Consider the following 23330-nt stretch of genomic DNA (forward strand, 5'->3'; position numbering starts at 1 on the left):
TTACAGATGTTGTTGTAATACTGCTTCTTGTCTCTTCTAACAGCTCTCTTGAAACTCTTTGTTAAGTTCCTTCCTGAGATGTTTGTCTTTCTTGGCTTTGGCTTTTCTTCTTGGCAATTTCCATGGTTTGTTCTGACATCTAGTTTGCTTTCTTCTGTTTCTTGGTAATCTCTATTCACATTCATCCATAACAAGTTCATCCCACAGTTCCTCTGGTTTTCTATCAGTGAAGTTCAGGACTTTTGATGTTCTTCTTGAAAATGGTGTGTATATGCTCAACATCCTATCGTGGAAACTGGTTGGCTTTCTTCTTCTTTGGCTTAACTTGGAACTTGCACATGAGCAGTTCATGATCTGTTCCACAATCAGCACCTGCCCATGTCTTTGATGCTATAATTGAGCTCTTCCACCTCCTTTTAGCAACTTTTATCTGAACCACAAACCCAACTCCATTTTATGAAAATCTAAGAATATTCGTAAATATAATTTATGGTATCAGTGGAATGCATTATTCACTCCCTTTAGTTTTCATTCAGTTATTTGAACAATATTAACCGAGCATTTTTTACCTTAAAGCTTACAAGGATATGTGGATTTTGACTAGGAAATTTATATAAAGTATCTCATAATACTATAAGCTTCTAATGTTGTATTAGAATATATTACTAGTTTTATAATATTGCAGATTTGTTACTTGTATTTCTCTTATTTTAAGAGAACTTGTATTTTCCTTATTTTCTTATTTGTACTACCTATTTCTTATATTATTTCATAATATATAATAAAGAAATGAAAAAAAAATAAAGGATGTTAATTCATTGGTCTAGATTTGTTGTGCTGGGAATGGAAACTGCAGAACCATTAACCAGCCTTTGGACTGATCATTGCAATTTATTGGTGAATATGGCAGAAAAAATGAGTGATATTCAGGAAGAGGAATTGTCCCTGAGCTGGGGACAAGATAAAGCCAGTGTTGTGTGTCAAGGGAAGGACAATGAAGTGGCCAAAATGTTCTGGTGTTGATGTACACAACAAGTGAGGGCAGGGTCTTAGTTATTCCTTACTTTTCTGTCACTGATAAAAAATTGACCTCTTCTTAACATACCACTACTCTCTGCTCACAAGTGTTCATCCACCCAATATATTTAAACCATTTACTGAATGAACCCATTTTATTCTGAACCATAAATAAATATGATGGGTTAACACAACTTGCTGAGCCATAAAAAACGAATACTACATTAATACAAAACAAGCTTAGCAAGTTCTACAATGTATCTGTCATATCTTTATCTGACCTGGTTGAGTATAGTGCCTGATCACATTTCTTCACGTGGCGGTTTGCACATATTAACCATGGTTAAGGAATTGTGGCTCATAGAATTAGACCAATGTTCTTGAGTTCCATGACTTACAGAACCTGGGTTTGCACAACTTTCTGAGCTAAATAAAGTCGGCTCATTTGTGATCCAGGGTGTAATGAGAATTCATCATGTTGCTCATGTTGGGGGGAGGTTGCTGTCCCCTGTTCAGAATGAGTGTGCAATTTGGGAATCCTCTTGCACTCACAGATCCTGCTCAAGAAGCAGGTGGTAGCTATGGTCAGGAGGGTCTTTGCACACCTTCAACTGATGTGTCAGTTGTACCCATCCCTGGATCTGTGGCCTCTGTTCATGATTATATCTTAGTACTTCCTGGTTGGATTACTGCAATGCTGCCCTTGAAGAATATCTAGAAACCGTAATTGGTCCAGAATACAGTAGTGCAGATAGTTATGTGTGCACCAAAATATGCCCATTTAACAGCACTATTTTGTGCACTGCAGTGTCTCTTAATAAGCTTCAAGGTGCAATTCAAAGTCATGGTTATCATATAATGTGGTTATAAACCCCTATATAATGCATAACTGAGTTATTATGGCACTATCTTCAGCTACAGTATATTGTTCCATCCCACACACCTTTCTCGGTTGGGCATGTTCCAGATCCCTTCTTTGCACCAATGTCATCAAGCTGGACCTAGGAAGGGTGCATTTTCCATGGCAGCCCTTTTCTTCTGGAATAGTCTCTCCCCCCCCCCTGTCCTAACCCTGTTAGCCTTCCATAAGGCATTAAAAAACTGGTTTTTCCTTATGCATTTGGGCTGGGATATTAGATGGCATGATGTTGTTTGACAGCCACATTGTATGTCTATTTTTTATAGCTGTCTAGAGTCACTGTGTCAAGGGGGCAGACATATACATTAATTAAATAAATAAAATTCCAGACATAGTTTGGTCGGGGGGGTATCTGTCCTCCTTCACCTCTTGCCCTCTCTTACCCTACTGTCCCCCAAGAGATTTCAACTGGCTGGCCAAGTCTGCCGAATTCTTAAGTTATCCTTACCAGTCACTGCATCCTCCTCCCTTGCGTGGTTGGTCTATTAAGATTGCTTCAAAGAGGCTGGAGAGATTGCCAGCTAAAGCTGGCAGGTTCACCTCCATTCCTGACTATTGCTTCCTGATCCTTTCCTAGGGAATGTTCTCAGACTGATCAGAATTACCTGTCTGTCAACCACCCTGGAGGTTCATCACAGCTTCTGCTTACGTGAAACTTTTGAAGTTATAGAAGCAGCATCTTCTAGCCCATTCACCCCAAGTCTGGGATTCATGCATGCATGATAGAGCTCACCCCTACTGGGGGCGGGGACATTACAAACACTTTCAGGGGGTTCAGCTTGAAAGTCACTCCAGCATTCCTAGGAGCAGCTTCTGTTCAGACCTGGGAAATGGGTGAAAGAACTAGAACTGCAAAGAGTGAATCTACTCTGAGGCGACTTGCAGAAGTGCTGAAATAATGTTCTGGACTCTGCTGATGAGGGGGGGACCGGAGACCCAGTAGCAAAGCACAAGGACACCTCCTCCCATCCAGACACCAGCTCAGGTCCCAGGAGGGTCTACCGGGGGACACCGCCCGCTCCATCGGCAATCAGTCCATGTCCCTCACTGACGTCAATGGATCTCCCGGCTTGCTATATATAAAGAACCCGCCAGCGGCTCCGGGCACCCTTTTCCCCGGCTCCGCAAGGACACATCGAGGTAAGTTACTTCCCTTGATGCTGAGACGGGAGGGGGTGCGTGAGGGAAGAGAAAAAGAAGGGGAGATTCTAGGATCCCCTAAGCAACCCCATCGGCCTACGAGTCCTGCGGTTACCAGCTCAGTGTCACCCCCTGCTGGCACTGGATCGCCAAGAGAGGGCTGGAGTCGCCCTCGGGGCCATCCTCCGCCTGATTGCTTAGGAGAGCATCTCTCAAGTAGACCTTGGTCAGGTTCCCCAGATGCTCCCCAACAGTGGGAGAAGGTCAGCGGCTTTGCTCCCTGCCCTGGGCCACCCTGGCAGCACCAGCGGTCTGGGTCTTGCTCTCTCCAAGGCCTCCCTGTCTCCTTTTCCAGGCCCGGACCGCCCCAGCATGAGGCGGGCGCAGCTGCCCAGTCTCCTGGCCTCGCTGCTCCTCCTGGTCTCGCAAGTGTCCCTTGGAGCCAGACCAACAGCCGACCTCGAGGGTGGCACAGAAAGCGACCTGAAGCTGCGGCTGCGGCTCCCCGAGAAAAACCGCGCCGGACCCCGCCAGCCGCTGCAACCTGTTCCCGAGCCAGACGTGGCGAGCCCATGGGTGCACTCCCTGCACCGGATAGCTCCGGAGGGAGAGCTGCGTCGACGCCTCGCCGAGCTGAGCAATCGACTCAAACGCCACGAGCCTCCACTCTCAATCGACCTCACCTTCCACCTCCTCCGCCACATGATGGAGATCTCCCGGGCGCAGAGCCAGCAAGCCCAGGCAGAGTTGAACCGTCAACTCTTGGACTCGGTAGGCAAGTGAGGCCGTTAGCGAGGGCACCACAAGGTCCTCGCATTTGTGAACCAATCTAGCAACTGTGAATCGCCCCGCGCTTCCTTCGGCATCGCTTGCCCCAACTCCGACGCCTTTGCAGAAGACATTTATGAAATAAAACTTCTTGGGCGTCAAACCGCTTCTGAGTCCAGGCTGGTGAAGTCTCAGAACTCAGGGTGGGAAGGGGGGTGAGCTTGCGTCCTAGGCTTCACTGGTGATCCTAACCTGAGCTGTGGGGTGGTGGGATTTGCTGTCCTGATAGAATCTGTTGGGTCACAGTGGAAAGGTTTACACCCCACTGCTTCACACATATTTACTAAATTAACATATTTTCTGGGGTCGCACAGTACATAATCGATGCTAACGAATCAGCTGGGTTTGAATACAGCAAACCCACCAATCAATCAAACCAAAATTAAATGAGCCACGCTATGCACGTACTACAAAGCTTTAATCAATCTCCCAATACTGTACATCAACTTCACCTGTTAGTCAACTTTTGAGGGGTAAAGGAATGCTGATGGAGGAAAGTCAGAATCTGAATTCCAGAGGGTGGCATGTAAAATGCTAGTCTGGATAATGAAACTTCACCAGATCCACAAATTCAGATGTGACTCTAGCTTTACCTGCTTTACAGGAATACAGTAAGAACTTGGGTCTTGAGGTCAAAGGAAATGTGACTCAGATTGTAGTTGACTCTGCAGGTCAACCTTGGTTCAATCCTATGCATAGCTAAAATCAAGTAAAGTCCAATTGCTTTCCAAGGCAGAGAACATCTTTCCATCTAAGGGAGCACTGTATGTTCCCTTATGCCTGAAATAACCAGTGGAGGATTGAGCATTTTTGTGTCAGCTAGACTGGGAGGTGGAAGCCCCATCTATGCCACTTATAGGGGTATCCCAATTCCCCATCGACCCTCCCCAAGTGCCCTTCATGACTCGTCCGCGGGTGAGCACTCGCTGCTGTAGTCGAACTTCAAGGAGCAGCACCTTGGACAGCAGCAGCGCCATGTCCGCTGCTTCCAGGACCGGCTGAAAAGCAAACGCAGCTCCCAAGCCAATCTCCCCCCTTGGTGCTGATGAGCCAGTTGCTGATGCTTCCAATGAGCAGCGTTTTGCCTTTCCCCCAATTAGAGGGAGCTCTGATCAGGCGAGGACAGGTGGTCAAAAAGGCAGAATAGACTCCCTGCCCAGTTTGTTTGTTTATTTAAATAATATATATGGCCACCCATCTCACAGAAGTTGTATCTACAGAAGATGGAGTTACACTCTTGATGTCCTCCTGTTCCAACGTGCCTCCCATCCATGGCAGGACTGGACTTTTCCACCAATTTTTTCAAATCCATAGAAGCAAGCCTTTTCAGACAGAAGACTTCTCTAGCAAGACCAGGTCTTCTTCCCTTTGGCAGATTCCCAGCCCAGCTGCTCCTTCCTACTCCTGTTTTTTGCACTCCGGTGCCATTTCCTTAGTTAGCTCTAGTTCAATTAAATACAGGGAATTCTGTTCTGGTGTCCCAATTCTCTGATTCTAGTTCTGCCCCCACCCCCACCCCACCCCCAAGTACACCCACCCCAGAGGGAGTATTCAAAATCTAGAGGTGCCATTTTTCCTCCCTCAATGTAAGTTTGCAACTGTTCAAAGTAACATTTGAATTCATCCAAGGTCAAGGGATGGAACAAGTTACTCCTTACTTAACCCAGGAATAGGATGGGGTGGGAGGTGAGGATGGGAAGGCATGAGAGTTCAATTGTTTCTAAACTAGGCTAAAACCAAGCCTATGGCTGACCCTCTTTTCCCAAACAAAACAAAGCATTTTTAGCCAGTCCTTGATGAGCTGGGAAAGAGCTGCTTGTGGTGGTTAAAAAAAGATCTGTTTCTGGCAAGGGTGGGGAACTGGTGCAGACAGCCTCTGTGAATGATACACACAGAAGATTATGAACTACCACCCTTTGGCCAATTTCACTATCCATTCCTATGAATCTAATTTTTTTTCCTCCAAATAAAGAGGTCCAACAGTCTCTCTCACCCAAGAAACCTTGTCAGAGCTGCTGTTAGCAAAGAAGTCACAAATTTATTATCTCCACAGGTTAAAAAGCCATATGGTATGGGGAGCATAGGGGGAAGCAAGGAAAAGATGTATGGAGAAGGAAAGCTTAGTGGGAAGCAAGAAAAACCTTCTGCTGGAGAGGAAGAGGTGTGAGATGGGGCTGTCTGGAGCACTTCTCCAGCTGCTTCTGTCTTCAAAGTGACTCTTCAGTGCTGGCCTGCTGGGAGAAACAGGATACACATCCAGTGGGAAATAAAATGTGCCAGAGTGCTCTCCAGTTGATCCAGGCCTTGTGAATGTCCCAGTCAAAGCAGGAAAGCTCACTAATGGGTGTACCATCATTTCCTAGTAACAATTCCTCTACTTTCAATTCCTTTATACACTAAGGAAGCTAAGGGTAGGGGGGTAAAAAAACTACAGGGTGGATCCTGGGGAAAAAATTGCCAAGAAAGACCAAAGGCTTCAGGAAGCAGGGTGGAAGATCCAAAGTAGCCAAAGGCCAGCAGCAGTAAGCCTGCCAGAATTCTGGGTTAGGATCAGGATAGGAAGCAAATCTATTTCCTGCTGCTTTGGAAACAGTAGAACCTGCTCTGTTCCCTTCCTCCAGTTCTTCCTGATGATGCATCTCTTTTCATTGTGTCTTCCCCCCACCCCCTTTTTCATGTCAGTGAAAAATATTGTGATAAAAAGAAGCCAGGCTATAGTTTTCTATACAGCACAGTGCCAGGCAAATACTCAAGAGAATCAGCAACATGGCAGAAGATTTGGATCATCTATAGAACTTTCCTATGTAAACATCCCATCAAGGGAACATCTGGTTGCTGGGAGTCATTCCTGAAGATTCCTTTCCATATCCCTCCTGGTCCTTTCATTCTCTGCCAGTTAAAGAAGCCGTCCTGGGGAAGGGGGACTTACCCCGAGGCGCACTAGGTGGCTTTGGCCTGAATCGAGACAGGTTCTCTCCATCTAGAGAGAGAAAGAAATTCATGACATTAGGAGTCTACATTTCATAGCTGAGGTTGAGGTTAGCTCAACAGGAAGGGACAGACATACTCAGAACTGTGATTATAAAATCACAGGCAGAAATAGCCCCGTTTCCATTATATGTAACTCCATCCCTCTCTTAAGCACAGGTGAGCTAATAGATCAAAAATAATGTCTGAGGATGCTTTCTTCTGCAGGTTCTTAATGTTAGGTAGATTAAGATGAGTAAGTTTCTCAGAAAACTGTGGATCAAAGAGAACAGGTGGGAAGAAAGAATCATTTAGATCTCCTGTCAATGGTCTTGAGGTGGCAAAATCTCAGTGCAGCCCCAGCCAGGCCAGAGCTACTCATTATCCTTGACCCATCTCTACCCATCTCTCCTTTGAGCCCTAACTCACCTTCTACTCCTTCAGGAGCCTCTGATCCTTCTGGATGTTCTTCTTCTCCAGCTTCACCACCCCCTTCTGGGCTAATTCCTTCAGGCTCAGTTTCCTCTCCAGAAATATCTGAGAGGGAAGGGGGTGGGGGGAAACAGGTGCATGTGAAAATGGCAACTTTTTACTTTTAATCTATCCTGAATCTCTGAACAGAGATGTTCCAAGATGCTTCTCTGAATGCCAGCATTATGTGGATGGACCTTTTAAAAATCTGCATCAATTCCCCACACGGTGCATAATTACTGTACATTTTTTGCATAATATACTTCCTAAGTCATACTTGTTCTAAATTAGGTCTTTTTTTTCAAAAGACAACCCCAAACTGCAAGCAAAAGGGAACCCCAAATATTTTAGTCTTTCTGAGTAGAGGTCCTTTAGTCTCAGTGTAAATTCGTTGCCCATATTAATATCCTCTCCAGCTCAATAATATACTTTTATGAGGTGCAGGAACTCAATTTTAAAAGAGGCTGTGATGCAGATTTGCAAGAAAAAGTGCTTTAAGGTAAAAGGACATTTTCTATCCTTTTCCCAAGTACATCAGCACTAAGGCTTCACACTACATGTATCACCTGGTTACTGAACCATTTTCTGGATCTGCATAATACACTGAACCATAAACCAATCAAATGATTGCTAATATGTTGACATAATATGCTAAGCCTAAAAAAAAAAATAAGCCAAGATTAACCTCAACCTAGCTTTATATCATGTGCAAATGTAGATGCTAGACTTTGACTCAGGTATGTTCTCTGAACGAGTCACAAAATTCTTTATTTCACTATGTTGGGTTGATGTTTTTGTTGATTTATGTACCACGAGCCAAATATCTATTTCCTTCAAACCCAATAACTATATAAATGATGTTGTGGGTATGCAGAATTAGCAGATTATACATCACTCTTGCTTTCAAATTCCTGCTGTTTAACTAGTGAGTGCTCCATACAATAACTTGTCATTTTATGCTATTTCTGCATAGTTCAAAAATGGTTTGTGTGAGTCCCCTTGAGATAGATCTGAATAATCTACCTATACCCCCTCCACCAATAATCCTATGGCTCCTTCGTCTGCACTCTTCAAATATCCTCATTCACTGATCTTTTTAATGCCCCCTTCCCTAGATACAGCCTTTTTCACTCCACAGAGTTGGGGTTAGGGTTTCAGTTCCTCAGTGTCAAATTCTCTCTTAGCCTGGGAACCTGTGAGATGATGAAAAATGAAGAGAATGGCATCCAAGTGGAGGAATGGCTGTGGACGCACCTCCTCCCCTCACTCCAGCAAGATGCTTCAATCCAGCCACTCTCACCTGTCTGGAATTCAATAGTTCTCAGCATTTCAGCAACGTGATCTATATTGACAGAGAAATGGTCCATGTTTTCATAGCCAGGCTCAGGCCCGCTACTCATGGATACCTTGGACATGTCTGTGATCCTGCAGAAAAGAAGAGGCATGGCTAAATCTATCTGCTGCGTATCTCTTCCCACCAAAAGGCTAGAGAATGGGAACAGCAGTGGGCAGCAAGAGATTCCCTTTCCTCTTCAAAACGAGAGAACAGTATGAATGTGTTTGGCTATTTTTGTCTCCTCCCTTCTCTGTCCATTTTGCTTTCAGCAGATAGCTGAAATGGCTTCAAAACTGTCCCCACCAAGATCCTGGAACGTAGGCATCCCAGCTGTGCATAGCATTTTTCTAAGGCCAGGTATCATGGCTTACTGCTGCCAGTTGTGACTTCCATCAAAATGTTCTATGAATCCAAGTAAACTTAAAGTGAGGTGGGAAAGAGGAGAGAGAACTCTCTCTTATTTCAAAACATATAATATGTTATGTGTTTGTGTAGGAAACAAATATTTCAAAGCAGTAAGAAAAGATGTTTTTCTGCTGTTGTTTTCAATGTTCTGCCCTATAGAGAAAGTTTGTGGCTTGATTTACTGTTAAAAACTAACTTGCAGCAGCAGCAGCTCTTGTAACTTCTCACTGAAAGCAAACAACAGACAAAGCTCTGTTACTCAGCCTTGAGCATAATGCTTAGTTCTCAACGTTTCTTCAGCCTTAGGCATAATGCTTAGTTACAGACTCCTGTGTGACTCAGAAGCTGGCTTCTAGGATTCCAAGCATGGATATGATGCAGATACACATTATCATATCACCTGGAAAATCTTATTTGTTCTGCAGGGTTAATGCATTGACTGTAATCCTGAATCCAGAAGGAACCTCACTGCTCTGGTTGCCCAAAATAACAAATCACAAATTTGTGGGCTTTGGAGAGAGCCTAACTGGATGAAAGAACAGAATATGGATAAATCAGAAGTGAATCTCTGATGCCCCGAGGGGAGCTGTTCACCACCAGTTGGCCCAGTGAAGGATGATATTAAGGCTCGTTGGCCAGGACCTTTGCTCCTGTTGCTTCTACTCACTTTTTGATCAGCTCCTTTGACTGCTGCAAAAAAGAAAGAGAGAGTCTTCAGCATCAACAAAGTGGAAAGCAATGATATCCCTAACTTTTAAGCCATTGAATCCTCCAAGTTGCAAGTCGGGCCCTGCCTTCCTTCTCCTCCTCTTACCTGTTCACCCTTATGGGAGCTGACAGGTATATCCTGCTTCTTGCTGATTGACTGAAACTGGCTCCAGGCTCACCTGAGTCCCACACCCTGCCCTGCCACACCTGTACGCACCTGGAGATAGACGGCCATCTGGGGTTCCTCCATGGACTGGATGGCCGACTCAACCAGCTTGGAGGAGACCTCAAGGTGATCTCCATATTGCCGGATGAGTCCCCGCACCCTTTGGACTTTTTCCTCCTGCTCTCGTCCAATTTCTTGCAACAGCTCTTTTTTGCGCTCCTCCAGGATGCTGTACAAAGAGTCAAAGCGCAGGCAAAGATGCTGCTTCTGTCGCCGGGCATTATCCTGCCAGGAGTGGAATACATGAGATATTATTTTATTTATTTATTTATTAAATTTGTATGCCGCCCATCTTCCCCAGATTTTTTTATTATTTTAAAAGCTCTATTTCCACCACAGGTTAGAGTTAATTCAATGACAGAATGAAATTAATAAGTACTGCAAATGTCTGTTTCCTTGCTTTTCCTCTTATTTGCTTCCCCAAGGCTCCAACTTTTCTTCATATCAAGATGGGGGAAAACAAAAAGAGGAAACTGCAGAAGTAAGGATCACTTGAGAGAACCCAAAAACAAGTTGAATGATTCTCTGCTCACCTCAATAGTTTTACAGATCTCTTCCATCTGGGTGACAATGGCCTGGATACGGTCGTTCCCTGCCACTAACATGGCAATGCCATCACTCAGCTCTCCCTGCAGAAATAGGGAGGAGAAACTTAATGTCTGGGCTCACATTACTCAACTAAACGCAATGAATAAAACAGGTATTCATAAAACCTGTCATACCTTAGCAAATATACAAACTTACTGTAAGAGACATATCGTTATGGCCTGGTTCACATTGCACACTAAGGTAACACTCCGAACTGCAAAGTACTCAACTTCATTTAGCTTGTTCTAACATGCTGCATGAACCTAGCCTGTGGCTCATCAAGGCTTAGAGTCCATTTTCTCCCAAGGTCTAGCCCCTATATATGTGGAGTCCTTGGGGCTCTCTGAGCTTGGTTGTTTTCTTGCAAACGTTTCATTACCCGGCTAGGTAACATCTTCAGTGCTAGAATGGAGGGGGGTTTGCTCTCTGGTTATATGCAGTGGCTTGCCCTGCCTGTATTGGTGGGGGTTTTTTGCCTGGCAGTTCCTTAATTTTTTTTTTTTTAATCCGCACTCAGTCGTGACCGATTCTGCGGTGACTGCCTGGACGAGTCCCTGCAGTTTTCAAGGCAAGGTGTTTCGGAAGTGGTTTGCCATTGCCTCCTTCCTAGAGCAGAGCCCAGCTGGCGAGCGCAGGAGGCGGGGTCTCCATTGCTTTGCACCTTTTTCGGGCGTGCGCAGCTTGCACGTTACTGACAACTTGGTCCTGTCTCCCATGCAAGGCGCCGCCAGCATTTTTCCTCCCACCGGGGTGAGAGTACCCATTTATCTACTCACGTACGTTTTCGAGCTGCTGGGTTGGCAGGAGCTGGGGAGGAAGCAGGAGCTCACTCTGCTGCGCGGAGCTGGGCTCGAACCGCTGAAGTGTCGACCATTTCTGACCGGCAACTTTCAGCATCCTTAAGCCGCTGCGCCACCACGTCCCCCAGTTCCTTGATTAGGGTATTGTTTACTGCTTGATTGTATGTCTGGTGATAATCTTGGTGTTAATCTCTGCTTATCTGGGTGATGATTGCTGGTGAGGAGATGTTCTGGTCTTTGCTTCCTTTTTATTGTCTCTTTTGAACAGTGTGTCAATGTTGTTTATCTCTATGCACCTGTTGATGGCTACCTTGTCTGAATGACATGATGAAAACTCCTTAATCTCACAACACAGGAGTATGGACAAACATAACCATAGTTTCAACTGGGAAACTGTCAGCATCTTAGACCAAGCTAAATCCAAAAATGCAAGGGAATTCCTGGAAGCTTGGTATTCAGACAAGGTAGCCATCAACATTTAACATGTGCAAAAGTTTCTCTCCCCACAAGACACAGGCTATACAACTCAAGTTTTTGCTCCAGTTGTCCAAAATAGAAAATATGTGTGGAGTGCAGAAAGAAGACAGGATCTTCTCCATTCATTTCCTCTCTCCCCCCACCCCACCACTCCTTGTACCTTTTGGCGCTTATAAATGTTGGTCAGAGGAGCCACTTCACAGTCTTTGTGGGCCCCAAAGACTTTGCACATAGAGCAGGTTGGAGCCTCACAGGTCAGGCAATAGATGTTGACCTTTTCATCTTCATGTTCTTCACACATCAGTTGCTGTTCTGCTTTGGCATGGAGAGGCCTGGACATGGCATAAAGAGAGATTGAGAGAGATGCTGAATCCCCAGATGATGATCCATCCTGACTCAAAAACCTCTCTATTTTTCTCAAGGTCATCATGTCAAATGAGAATGGATGTGCTCCTTCTTTGAAATACAGTGCATCATGCCAAGAGGCCTCACTTTCATTTCTAAAGGAAAATCTTTTAGCTCTTTGTGTTCCAAACAGAAGCTCAGGGAAATGTGGCCAGCAAGGAAATCTTAGGACTTGGGATGGAGATGGATTTCAGCTAGGCTCCATGAAAGACGTGCCATGACTAAGAGACAGCCAGGTCTTTGGTTCAGACCCTAGCTACCATTGTCCTTCCTTTGGTTAGTGATAGCAAGACAGCTTTTGTGTAACCAGCAGATTTAATAGCTATGTTTACGTGATTTAAATTATTGAGGAGTTTAGCCATTTTCTTGGTACCATGTTTAGCTTAGGTTAGGTTTGGCATTTAAAGAATTATGTTCTTTTCAAGTGCATAAAGAAGAACAAATCCCAAAGCAATTTTGAAAATCACAATGTGGGGGAACAGAGTCCTTTTGAAGGAACCCACACAGATGGGCTCTCTTCCCCTCCCTGCCAGGCATTTTATGAAAGCCTTGTAATAGGTGATTAATATGACAAAGGGCTGACAGAAGCCCTTTTCAAAAATATCAGATATTATGCTGTATTATTATTGGTTTCTCCCTTTCTGAAGTGGTGTATGAAAGAGATAGTGTGTTTGCAAGAGTGAGGGGAATATTTTGCTTGCCAGGAATGTGAGAGTAGCTTTGCCCTTAAACAGGTCTTGCCACCAGAGATCATGAATACAGTAATGACTACTGAAATATTGTGCAAATAAGGAAGAGAACTGAGAACTGGTATCAGTATTAGCATACCTTCCTGAAAAGCAAGTTCTACCTTTAGGGAAATGGCTCTATCTATCCCTCGCAGACGTTCAACTCTGTTCTCAAAAGAGCCAAATGTGTTAGATGTACTAGTTGATCCACATCTGGTTGTATTATGTGGGGAAATGCATGTGAGATCAAGAAAATAATTTAGGAAGGAAGATGATGAGGAAGTAGGAAGGACAGAACCTGAGAGATTCAGCCAAAGGTTGCAGATTCTGACAGGCCTTGAAGGAGGAAAGAGAGTTGAAGTAACCAGAAGGAAACTTCTACAGCTCTGGCTCTTCATTTGGAACACAAAGATTTAGGAGCAACAGAAATGTGTGAGTACACATGCATGTCTTTGGTGTAGGATGACTACTACCAGTGTTGAAACAGGAATCATGGGACTCCACACATGACTTACCGAGAGGATTCTTGCTTGTAGATATCAATTATGTTTTCCACCAAAAGGTTGCGCTGCAGGCCATAAACTCCATGCCGGTCCAGCACCACTTCATGCCGACAGGATGGGCACCGGAATCGGCCTCCTGAGGACACTGAAGTAGATCCACGAGATTGCCATAGGGGGTTGGAGGCCTGGCAAGGTGGAGGTGGGAAAGTTGGTCTCTGCTGAGGTTCAGTTCTGCTTATTTACCTATTCCCTGGAAGTAGTAATGCTTGGAGTAATCCTTGGGTGCATAAAGTAGAAACCCAGCAGAGTGTTCTGAACGCCAATTACATTCCTCCATTCCAAGGCAGGTCATCCAAATAGGATTCCCACCAGCTAGTATTACGAGAGTTCGTAATGGCAGACGTTACTGCTATAGGCAGATATTGGCAAAGGATTATTCTCAAGTGCCAGCCATCCCCTAACCGGAGTCCAGCTTGCCAGAGTAACTCACCATATGCGTAGCATGGTAACTCATTCCCCAGCTCACAGGTGAGTTCTAAGATATATTCAGACAGCTGAATCATGGTCCTAGTGACTCTGAAGCCCAAAGGTCAAATGGGAGGACCTCGCTCCTCCAGTAGGGGTCCTACAGGTTTGATATAAGATGTGGCCACTTGAAGAAGGAGCTCCTCTATGTGGGAACATCCTGAGAGATGTTTTAATGCAAATGTTTGCAGGGGATATTCCCTTCCACCTTTCTGCTCATCCCTATTTGGACAAAACTGGGCCAGAAGAGAGGTTCCAGCCTCTTCCAAACAGCCTTTAGTAAACAAGTGCTCTTAAGGGACACAGAAAACTATTGGAGTAGTGATACGTGTATATATGAATGAACAAGCAAATCACACACACACACACTAAAAGTTGAGGTTCATATTCACTCCTGTCTTGTTTTGTAGGTTTTTCCTTTCTGACATCATTAGAATCCCACTTTTGTTCAGATAAAACCTAATCTGAAAATCACAACTGATGCAAATACAATGAAAACTCTTAGACATCATACAGAGCCTGCAGGTCAGGTGGCTTCTACAGGCTCTCCTGCTCCAATATCAGAGCAACTGACATTGAAGTGAAATTTGATCCAGAAAACAGATACCTTTGGAACAAAAAAGATTGACTTGTCAATCTGAGGCCTGTAGGAAAGTTTTTGGTGAAAATACATAGGACTCCATTTAATTCAAGGGAACAAATTAAAGCACTTTCCTTCTGAGAGAAAGATATTGGACAGAGTGCTCTAGGGCTTTCTCCTGGGCAAAATGCAGTTCAATCTTTTTTATAAATGAGTTTCAGGGCATGGAAACTTTATGTGGACTGTCCTTACTTGTGAATGCTGTACCAAGAACTGCCCTTGAAAAAAACAGATAAAGTCAAAACATAAAATTTGGTGCAGCAAAGGCAAAAATTGATTGAATTTTAACACAATGTACTTAAAATTGAATTAAATGCAGTAAGTATGGGAATTTCCCATGTATTCAATTTTCCCTTGTCACATTAAAAAAAGAACATTGAGCAGAAACTTCTAGAAGGTCTCTAGCCTAGAGATTGGGCATCAATGTTTCAAAGGAACTTGTCATCAAAGCAGTTCACACAAGTTAGGAAGAACAGATGATACTAGAGAAGGCAGAATTCTGATTCAAAGGGATATCCTGTAGACAAAGAATTAGGTCACAACCAACAGAGTGAAATTCAACAGAGTTTTGTTTTTTTAAGTCTTGCAAGTAGGGGCAAAGGAATAAGTCATAAGAGGGATTTGGTTTGGTAGCAGTACCAAAGATGAGCTGGTAAAGTGACACAGCAGCTAAAAGAGGATAATGCTTTAAAGGAGGATTATGTGTGCAGATCACAGGACCAGTTCTACTTTATCCTGCAGTAGTCAGGCCATATTGCTTGGGACAGATTTCAAGCAGAAGGCAACATGCTTGAATAGGTCAAAAACAGAGACTAGAACAGTGAGAGGTCTGGAAGCCAACTGTTACAACATGCCTCTGAAAGAACTGGGCATATTAATCTGGGGAGCAAAGGAAACAAGGAAACTAGCACTGCTTCTACAACACACTAAACCATTAGTTGGTTCGTTTATTTTTGGAGTGAACTCAACAAAAGTGAAAAACCTTACAGAATATATTTTGCTGTTGGCCTCTAGGCGGCACTAGCCATGCATAGATTATTCTCCCTCTGCAAAGAAGTAGCCTTACACATTCTAATTAACATTGCTTCTGTTCCTTTGTTTTTTTGTAAAAATGCAAAACATGCAGCTTTTGTCAGTTTTTTTAAAAGTAGGTTTGTTTAGTGAATTTAAAGACTATACCTTGGTGTCTTGCCTTTAGAGATGGCCTAGCTTGCTTAGTTTTCTCAGAAAAGGGTTCAACTATTTAGCCTTAACTGATTAAAGGGATCTCACAACTCAGATGATGATGGACATGTATACAACAGGTTTTAAAGAAACTTGAATTAGATGTGCTAGAGTTTATCTAGAGAGCTAGACAATCCTAGCAATGATGGCAAGGAGGGCTTTTCCTCACTAGCACCTAACCACAAACAATCCTGAGTAACCTCTTTTTCTGTTGGGTCCCCATGATGTGGCCTTCATCTCATACACAACCCATACTCAAGGCAGATTTAAGCTGTTGTTTGCTGTTTACAGGAGAGGGTTCCCTCTTAAACAGGGAAGCAGCCCTGTTTTACCATGGGTACAGTCCAATGTGCTTCACCAACCATTCAAGTGGTCTTGCAGTCAGGTGGCCCCAGAGGATAGGACTGGTCAGCATCTATTGGCTACCTGAGGCAGGTGCAGGCATGGCCCCTCCACCCCTTCGGTTCCTAGGCACCGTTCTCCTGAAAAGTTTGCTTGGGGCAGCAGGAGAATGCTGCCAGGTCTCTGAGCCAATCCCAGTCCAGAAGCTTGGCCCTGGAAGCCTGTGCTTGTTGTACATTTTACTATTTACAGCCCTAAGATTCATTGGATGGAGCAATTTATTATTTGAAATTCACTTGTGCCTCACTGCTTGCTCCTACCAACTGTGTATACCTACTTTCCTCGGACTATCCATTCAAAAATAGCCACCCATGCTTAGGGACTAAAGTATCCAAACCTACTGAGTCCAGGCAATGCATTTTATGCCTGTAGTTTTCTGTTGATTGAAGAATCGGTGGATAGAAGTAATAGCTTCTGAATCAATGCTACCTTGTTTAGCAACTGTTCACAAATACGACAGAAATAAATACATAAATAATATAATTTTCTGACCAATGTGCACACTTATGTCCACATTTTGTGAGTCTGACAACAATGCATGCCTGAGTGAGAGTAACACTGGCATAGCTGTATGAGAGAACTTTATCTAAATGAGACGGCTGCAACCAGTGATCCTCACAGTGTCTCTCTCTCTCTGTCACATGTTCGGATAGCAATCATTTCACTTAGCAACCATTTCGCTTCCAATTTAAGGAACGGATTGCGGTCACTAAATGAGGAGAGATTGTATTGCTAATGCAGCCACTCAGACCAGTGGAAGCCAGAACAGTAAAGACAACCATGATAAACTGGTGACTACATGAACTCATCCATGCAGTTTTCTTGGCAACAGTACAAAAGGAGCTGATTGTTGCAGTTTTCCAGTATGCTTCTTGACTTCCCAGTCTAATCTACAGCCTTGAATTCACACAGTCTCCCATCTATGTTATTAACCAGACCTAACTCTGCTTAGCCTCTGAGCTCAGAAAAAAAGGTCATATTACTAGCAGGGAAACAAAATAGGTGTTGCTATTAGATACAAAATAAATATTGCATAAAACTTTCTAAATCTGCATTACCCTTAGAGTTACAAGATCCTTTTAGCTCTACTATACACAGCAGCTGAACTTGTTCAAGTGGCTTTCAGTCACTCCCAGTGAGCTAGAGAAAGCTGTGCTGATACAAAGGGTAGAGAACTCTGCTGGGACTGTATGCGCCAAGAGCTAAGCCACTAAGCCATCACCCCATCAACATTACTTCCTAAAGGGCAGAGACAACAGAAACCACCCTTCTTCAAGGATAGTAATTTTTTGCAGGAAAGCAATGGGCAAGCTTATGCCATTTGCCAGCCTTGGCTCAGATCAAAGAATCTTCACCCAACCATATTTCTTCTTGGCGAAATGATCACTTCTAGCAGCTTTACAACTAAATACATACTGTGCTGGACTCAGAACTGACATCAATTGTCAATGTCAAGCCTCAGTTCTAAAGCAAACAAAGTAAGGGAAAATTAAAGGGTCTCTGACCTAGTGAAAAACATGTTTCAGCATAGAGTAACCATAGAGTCCTCCCCTCTCAGATATTTAGAACTGAAATCTTGGAAATCTCTAAGTCTTGGATGGCTTTAGACAAAAGCCACCCAAGCATAGCCACTGGGAAGCCACAGGTTAGATCAATTCAAGACCTGCAGTGGAGTTCCAATTAGGCATCCCTGATAAACAGCTGCCTACTGTCTGCTCAATTGTCTCCAATGAAAGAGAGCTCACCACCTAATAGTGATATCTGTACCACCATGAAATAACTCTCACTAGGATGTTTCTCCTAAGGTTGAGGTAAAATCTATGACGTCACAAGAAGTTTGACATCACAAACTTCTAAACAAGTTTGCTCCATCTTCTGTGTGGTAAATCATTAGATATTTGTAGATGTGATAAGTCTCCTTATAGCCTTCTCTTCTCCAAGCTAGTTACACTTAGGTTTTTCCATCACTTTGTAGGATCTGTAAGCCACCCTCCTTATTCTTGTCTGGAAGGGCAACAGTTTGTCATGGTCTTATTTTCCTTTCTGACTCCCCCTGCTCCAAGTGGTTTTATTTGCATAACATAGGTTAGTTTTAACCTTGGTTAGTTTTTTTGTGGCTCAGCAGGATATGCAAACCCAGTCCATTTGAGTACTGTGTGAATCCAGAAAAGGGATTAATTCAGTAATCAGGTTAAGCGTCTTTGCATAAATGTAGTCAACATGTAACTGAATACCTTGTAACAAAACAAGCAACAACCGCAGCAGCCCTCTGTTTAGACAACTCTTAGAAATCACCATACACAAATCCTACTTAAATCAGTTGTAGAATTTCTCCCCGTATATGTTCCATTTCATCAGCAGCTCAGGTTTCCTTTCTGTATTCTTTTCCTTGGTTAGCCATGGATATAGGGGGCAAAGTGGGAATATCTCATTGTTACTGGCTCCAGAAGGTGACAATGCTTAGAAAATATTCTGTAGGGAGAGGCATTTCATTTCATCAATTTCATTCCTCTCACAGAAGATACGTGAAGGCAACAGATCCTCTTCCCCTTCGAGCCTGCTGTGATGGCCTTGCCGGCCTGATCCAAGGCCTCGCCATCCTGTCCTGAAGCTCACGTTCAACTAGACTGGAACTCCTCCCACTTGGAGCTCCTTCTCAACACACAGTATCCTTCCTTTCCCCTGCCTCCCCTGAATCCTCCCTTAAACTAAGAACACACCAGCCTTGATACCTCAGTCCTTTTTCACAATAACAGGATGTAGCTGGCGCTGCATTTGTTCCTACTTCCAAGTTCTCTCTTGCCCCTCCATTCCATACTCTCATTGGTATGATTTCTAAGTTTTGGGAGGCAGGTACTTGCCTTTATTTATGTTACTCAAGATGTGCCATGAACATTAACGGCTATCTATAAGCAAAGAATAATATTTATCACATAATTATCAAAAAACCCTTCACTCAGAAACAGCTCAGATTTTACAGTAAGGCATCACCCAGACCGACTTGAACCCCTTTCATATTATTCTGGTCTTATACAGAGCATTGGTAACTGGGCTTCTTGCTCACCTGAAAGATATCGTTGGCACACTTACGGCAGAGGTTGTGTTGGCAGGGCAGGATGACCACTGGTTTGGTGAACATCTCCAAACAGATGGGGCAGATAAGCTGCTTCTCCAGGCTGTCCATGCTCTGTGAAGTCCCCAGCATCGGCTTGAAGCCCACGGCAAAGTTCATCCCCGCAGCACCAATACTTGCCCACAGCACACTCCAATGGGCTTGACGGATGACCCCCTCAGCTTCCCCTATGTCCCAATGCCTGCCTCGCCAATCTCTGCTCGCTCTGCCTTGCTCTGCCTGCCTGTTCCAGCTCCCCTGCCTTGGCAGTGCTGGCCGCTCTCCCCTTCTTCTTCCTAGCTTTTACAGCTTGGCCTCTACCAGTTTTATTTCCACTTGGGGAATTTTCCTCTACCCACCAAGCTTGCTCTTCTCCTAGTTTGCCTGTCCAGATCTTGACTTCTTTCTGACACTGTCCCCTGTCCTGAGCCTACAAGGCTATTCTTAGTAGGTCACATGACCCCAATGGAATCCCAGCTGCCATTTTTGCCTCAGTAAAGGGTGCAGGGCGAAGCAACAGCTGTCAACGGGATCAGGTGACACTTAGTCACTATTCCACAACAAGGCAGTGACATCTTCGGAAGGTGGCTGGCAGATTGGGGGGAAGCAACTAGTGGCATTCTCCTGTGCTAAGGGAGGGCTATATCCAAAACAGTAAGGTTCAAGTATTGCTGGGGGAAAAAATTAAATCTTTTCACATACTGAATAAAAATAAAGATCTTCCACTACAATAAAACTAGATGTTATTTAACTGACTGGAACCAGATAATTCCATTTGTAAACACCTACTAAGGAATAAAATAATTATCTTATCTGCATCTCTTCAGATAGGCTCCATAAAATACTACAAAATGAACTTGCAATGATGAAAGCAAGGAATGCTATGAATATCTGAGTGATTGCTCAGTCTCCTTTTTTTGCAAGTACAATTAAGCTGTTGGCTCCTGGTTTGATTGTACTTGACACAATAAGCAGCAAACTCTTCTCAACATTTAAAATGAATCATCAAAATATTCAATGGAAAGAATAAACATATAAAGTTACAATAGAGTTAGAGGTAACCTCCATAAATACTCTGCAAAAAAAAAAAAAAGTCTTACAACTTTGACATTGAAAGCAATCTGCAGCCATTAGCCAAGGAGACGTAAAAAGCCACTGCTTTGAATCTTAGAGGTGAATCACACCAGCCAGTCTTAACGACATAAATATCTAAACCAGCCTCAGAGATCCTGGAGCCTTCCAAACAGGATTTCTGGCAGTTGAAACCCACATCTGGATGTTTCCCAACTGGGGTGGGAGAGAGAAGGCTGATAAAAATAATTGGGATCTTTGGAGTGAAGAAACAGAAATTGATATTGTGCGCTGTTGCTCGTTAAAATGGGTACTATGTGGTTTGGGAGGAAAGTATTCTCTGCTAAATACATAATAGCTTTAAGCCTCTTTATTTGAACAAACTTTTTACTGGGGAGACCAATTGGAAAATTGATTAGAAATTCAGGCCACATATTACTAGTTATATTTTCCAATGTTTTTCTGTTACTAACTGGCTTAAATGTAAGCTGACTTCAATTGTATAACAGGATGGATGGATGGATGGATGGATGGATGGATGGATGGAGTATATATTTGACTAGTTAAGCTTAGTGTAGTTTTATTTTTGTATGGGTTCTTTCTTCTTTCTGCAGATAAAATAATTTTAAAAAATCATGGACATCCATAGAAACATTGTTAACTGCCTTAGGTTGACACAGATCATTTCCATCCATTCTGGCCTTTTCTGATGGGTCACAGTTCTCCAGGATTTCAGGCAGATGGTTTTCCAGCCCTGCTGCCTATGATCCTCTCTTTTTTGCCTATGAAAATGCCAAAAGATGAATTTGGGAGCTTCTGCAGGCAAAGTACAGCAGTACCTCGGATCACGAATGCTTCTGTTCACGACCAATTCGGGTCATGAACAGCACCGTTCGCAAAATTTTGCTTCCGTTCGCAAACTCCGCATCAGGTGACGAACAGGATCTGTGGCCATTTTCCCTGCCGTGACATGTGGTCGTGGCTTCCTGTAGGGAGGGGAACTCTCCCTCCAAACAATAACCGCCTCCCCACCCGCCTTCTTGTCCTCCACACCTCAAGCAAGGTTAGCGTTCTCTCTTCATAGTGTACTGTACTGTACTTTGTGTCATATTTTTGTGGTTTAAAAAAAGAATACATATGGTTCAGAACGGATTAACCGTATTTACATTGAACCTTATGGGAAAATTTGATTCGGTTGGCAACCAAAATCGGTTGGCGACCAAATTCGTAGGGGTCAGAACGGATTAACCATATTTACATTGAACCTTATGGGAAAATTTGATTCGGGTCACGACCAATTCCGGTTGCGACCAGAGTCGCGGAATGAATTGAGTTCATGACCCGAGGTACCACTGTACTCACCACTGACTGAATCTACCCCATTGAAACGCTATATGGGAAATACTTGGAAAGGCTCCATAGAGAAGATTTAATATGTGGCCCTAGTACAGTGGCTAACAGGCTTTCAGCTTACAACAGAAATGGAAGGTTTCATCACTGATGTCTAGGACTGCACAGAAGCCACCAATAATCACTATTAAACACCATAGTATATTGGTGCAATGGACAGAGCCTAGGATACGCTTGGGATATGCAAGAAAAAGCTAGAAAATTTTGGATTCAAGTACATACATTGATTCAGAGGATCTTAAAGATTAATATACAATTGAAACCAGGTTTTTCTTGTGGGACTGGTGGACAAACAGTTGGAAAAAAGTAATGGAATTTTTTTTTCTGTACACAATAACTGCAGCAAGATTATTGTATGCAGAAAGATGAAAAGATTCGGCATTACCCACAATGGAGGAATGGTTAGTGAAGATGATGGAACTTGCTGAGATGGCTAAATTGACTTCTTTGATCAGAGAAAAGACAATGTCTACATTTATTGCTGACTGGAAACCCCTTATAGATTTTTTTGTGAGGAACAGAAAAAAATGAACTTATGATTTATGGTTTTGATGATTAAACAGAATAGATTACAGAAAGACAAGAGGTATGTTGTAACCAGAGTAAGAGGTAAACTTATAATTATAACTGCTGTAAAGAAAATCAGAAGCTACTTCTTTGTATCTTCTTTCTTTTCTATTTTTTTCCTTTTTTCTTTCTTGCATTTCTTATTTCTTTTTCATTCTTTATATTAGTTTAGTTTTTAATATTTTTTAAAATCTTTAATAAAATTGTATATATATAAAAAGACAATCTCTTTGGAGTAGCTTGGACCTAAGCCTGGGTCTCAAAGCAGAAATGTATACCTGATCATTTCTTCCTGGCATATTTATTATTCTCCCAACTGTTACTTCTTAATACTTATTTTTCTGTTAAAGCAGGGAGGAGATATAGTCAGTCACGTTAGTCCCAAAGCAACCATTCTTAAGCCATATAATACCATTAAGACCGAAGAGACTTTATGCAGTTTTTAAGAAAGGCTGCATCGAGCATGTTAAATCCTAGAACAGGACATTTTTGTAATTAAAATTATAAAAGCATACAACTTCAAAAGGTTCAAGTTCCTGCTGATACAGATACCCATTTGCCACACTCCTCTTGACAATAATTCAGCCTCTGCTTCTGTTCAATTGCCAAATAGCTCATATGATTAAGAAGTTCTAACATTCAGATACATTCTTTGGGGCAACAAAACAAATTAGCTCCATCACCTACATGACAGCCCTTTAAAAACTTGAAGGTATTTAAAGAAGAAAAGATGACTGTAGCAGAACAGCTCAGACATGGAAGACTGGAAGTCAAACCTCCCCTCAGAAGCATTCACATGCTGGTACTGCCTCATACATGGTAGTTCCGGCTGCCACTGTCTGTCTTTTGTGGGCACCTCAC

The 23330-nt window shown here is 43.2% G+C and overlaps 2 protein-coding genes across 3 annotated transcripts; one reads left to right on the plus strand and one right to left on the minus strand.

Annotated features, from left to right (window-relative positions):
* Positions 1–3084: 3084 nt before the first annotated feature.
* Positions 3085–4910, plus strand: UCN (urocortin). The gene has a single exon (XM_088152460.1). The coding sequence runs from the start codon at positions 3317–3319 to the stop codon at positions 3857–3859; it is 543 nt and encodes a 180-aa protein (XP_088008586.1). The 5' UTR covers positions 3085–3316; the 3' UTR covers positions 3860–4910.
* Positions 4911–5059: 149 nt separating this feature from the next.
* TRIM54 (tripartite motif containing 54) lies at positions 5060–19838 on the minus strand. 2 transcript variants are annotated; one of them, XM_007420852.4, is made up of 10 exons: positions 19374–19838; positions 13531–13703; positions 12043–12214; positions 10551–10646; positions 10009–10242; positions 9751–9773; positions 8643–8767; positions 7301–7408; positions 6834–6884; positions 5060–6135 (listed from the first exon to the last, which is right to left on the minus strand). In XM_007420852.4, exons 1-10 carry the CDS (start codon positions 19539–19541, stop codon positions 6125–6127), a joined length of 1161 nt encoding a protein of 386 aa, XP_007420914.1. In that variant the 5' UTR covers positions 19542–19838; the 3' UTR covers positions 5060–6124. The 2 variants fall into 2 exon arrangements, with proteins under 2 accessions (XP_007420914.1, XP_007420913.1); XM_007420851.4 differs by having other exon boundaries at positions 5060–6138.
* Positions 19839–23330: the final 3492 nt, after the last annotated feature.

The sequence above is a fragment of the Python bivittatus genome, unplaced genomic scaffold (genome assembly GCF_059951505.1).
Source record: "Python bivittatus isolate LINGU-HERP-01145 unplaced genomic scaffold, Pbiv_v1 ctg000690_np1212, whole genome shotgun sequence".
NCBI classification, from domain to species: Eukaryota; Metazoa; Chordata; class Lepidosauria; order Squamata; family Pythonidae; genus Python; species Python bivittatus.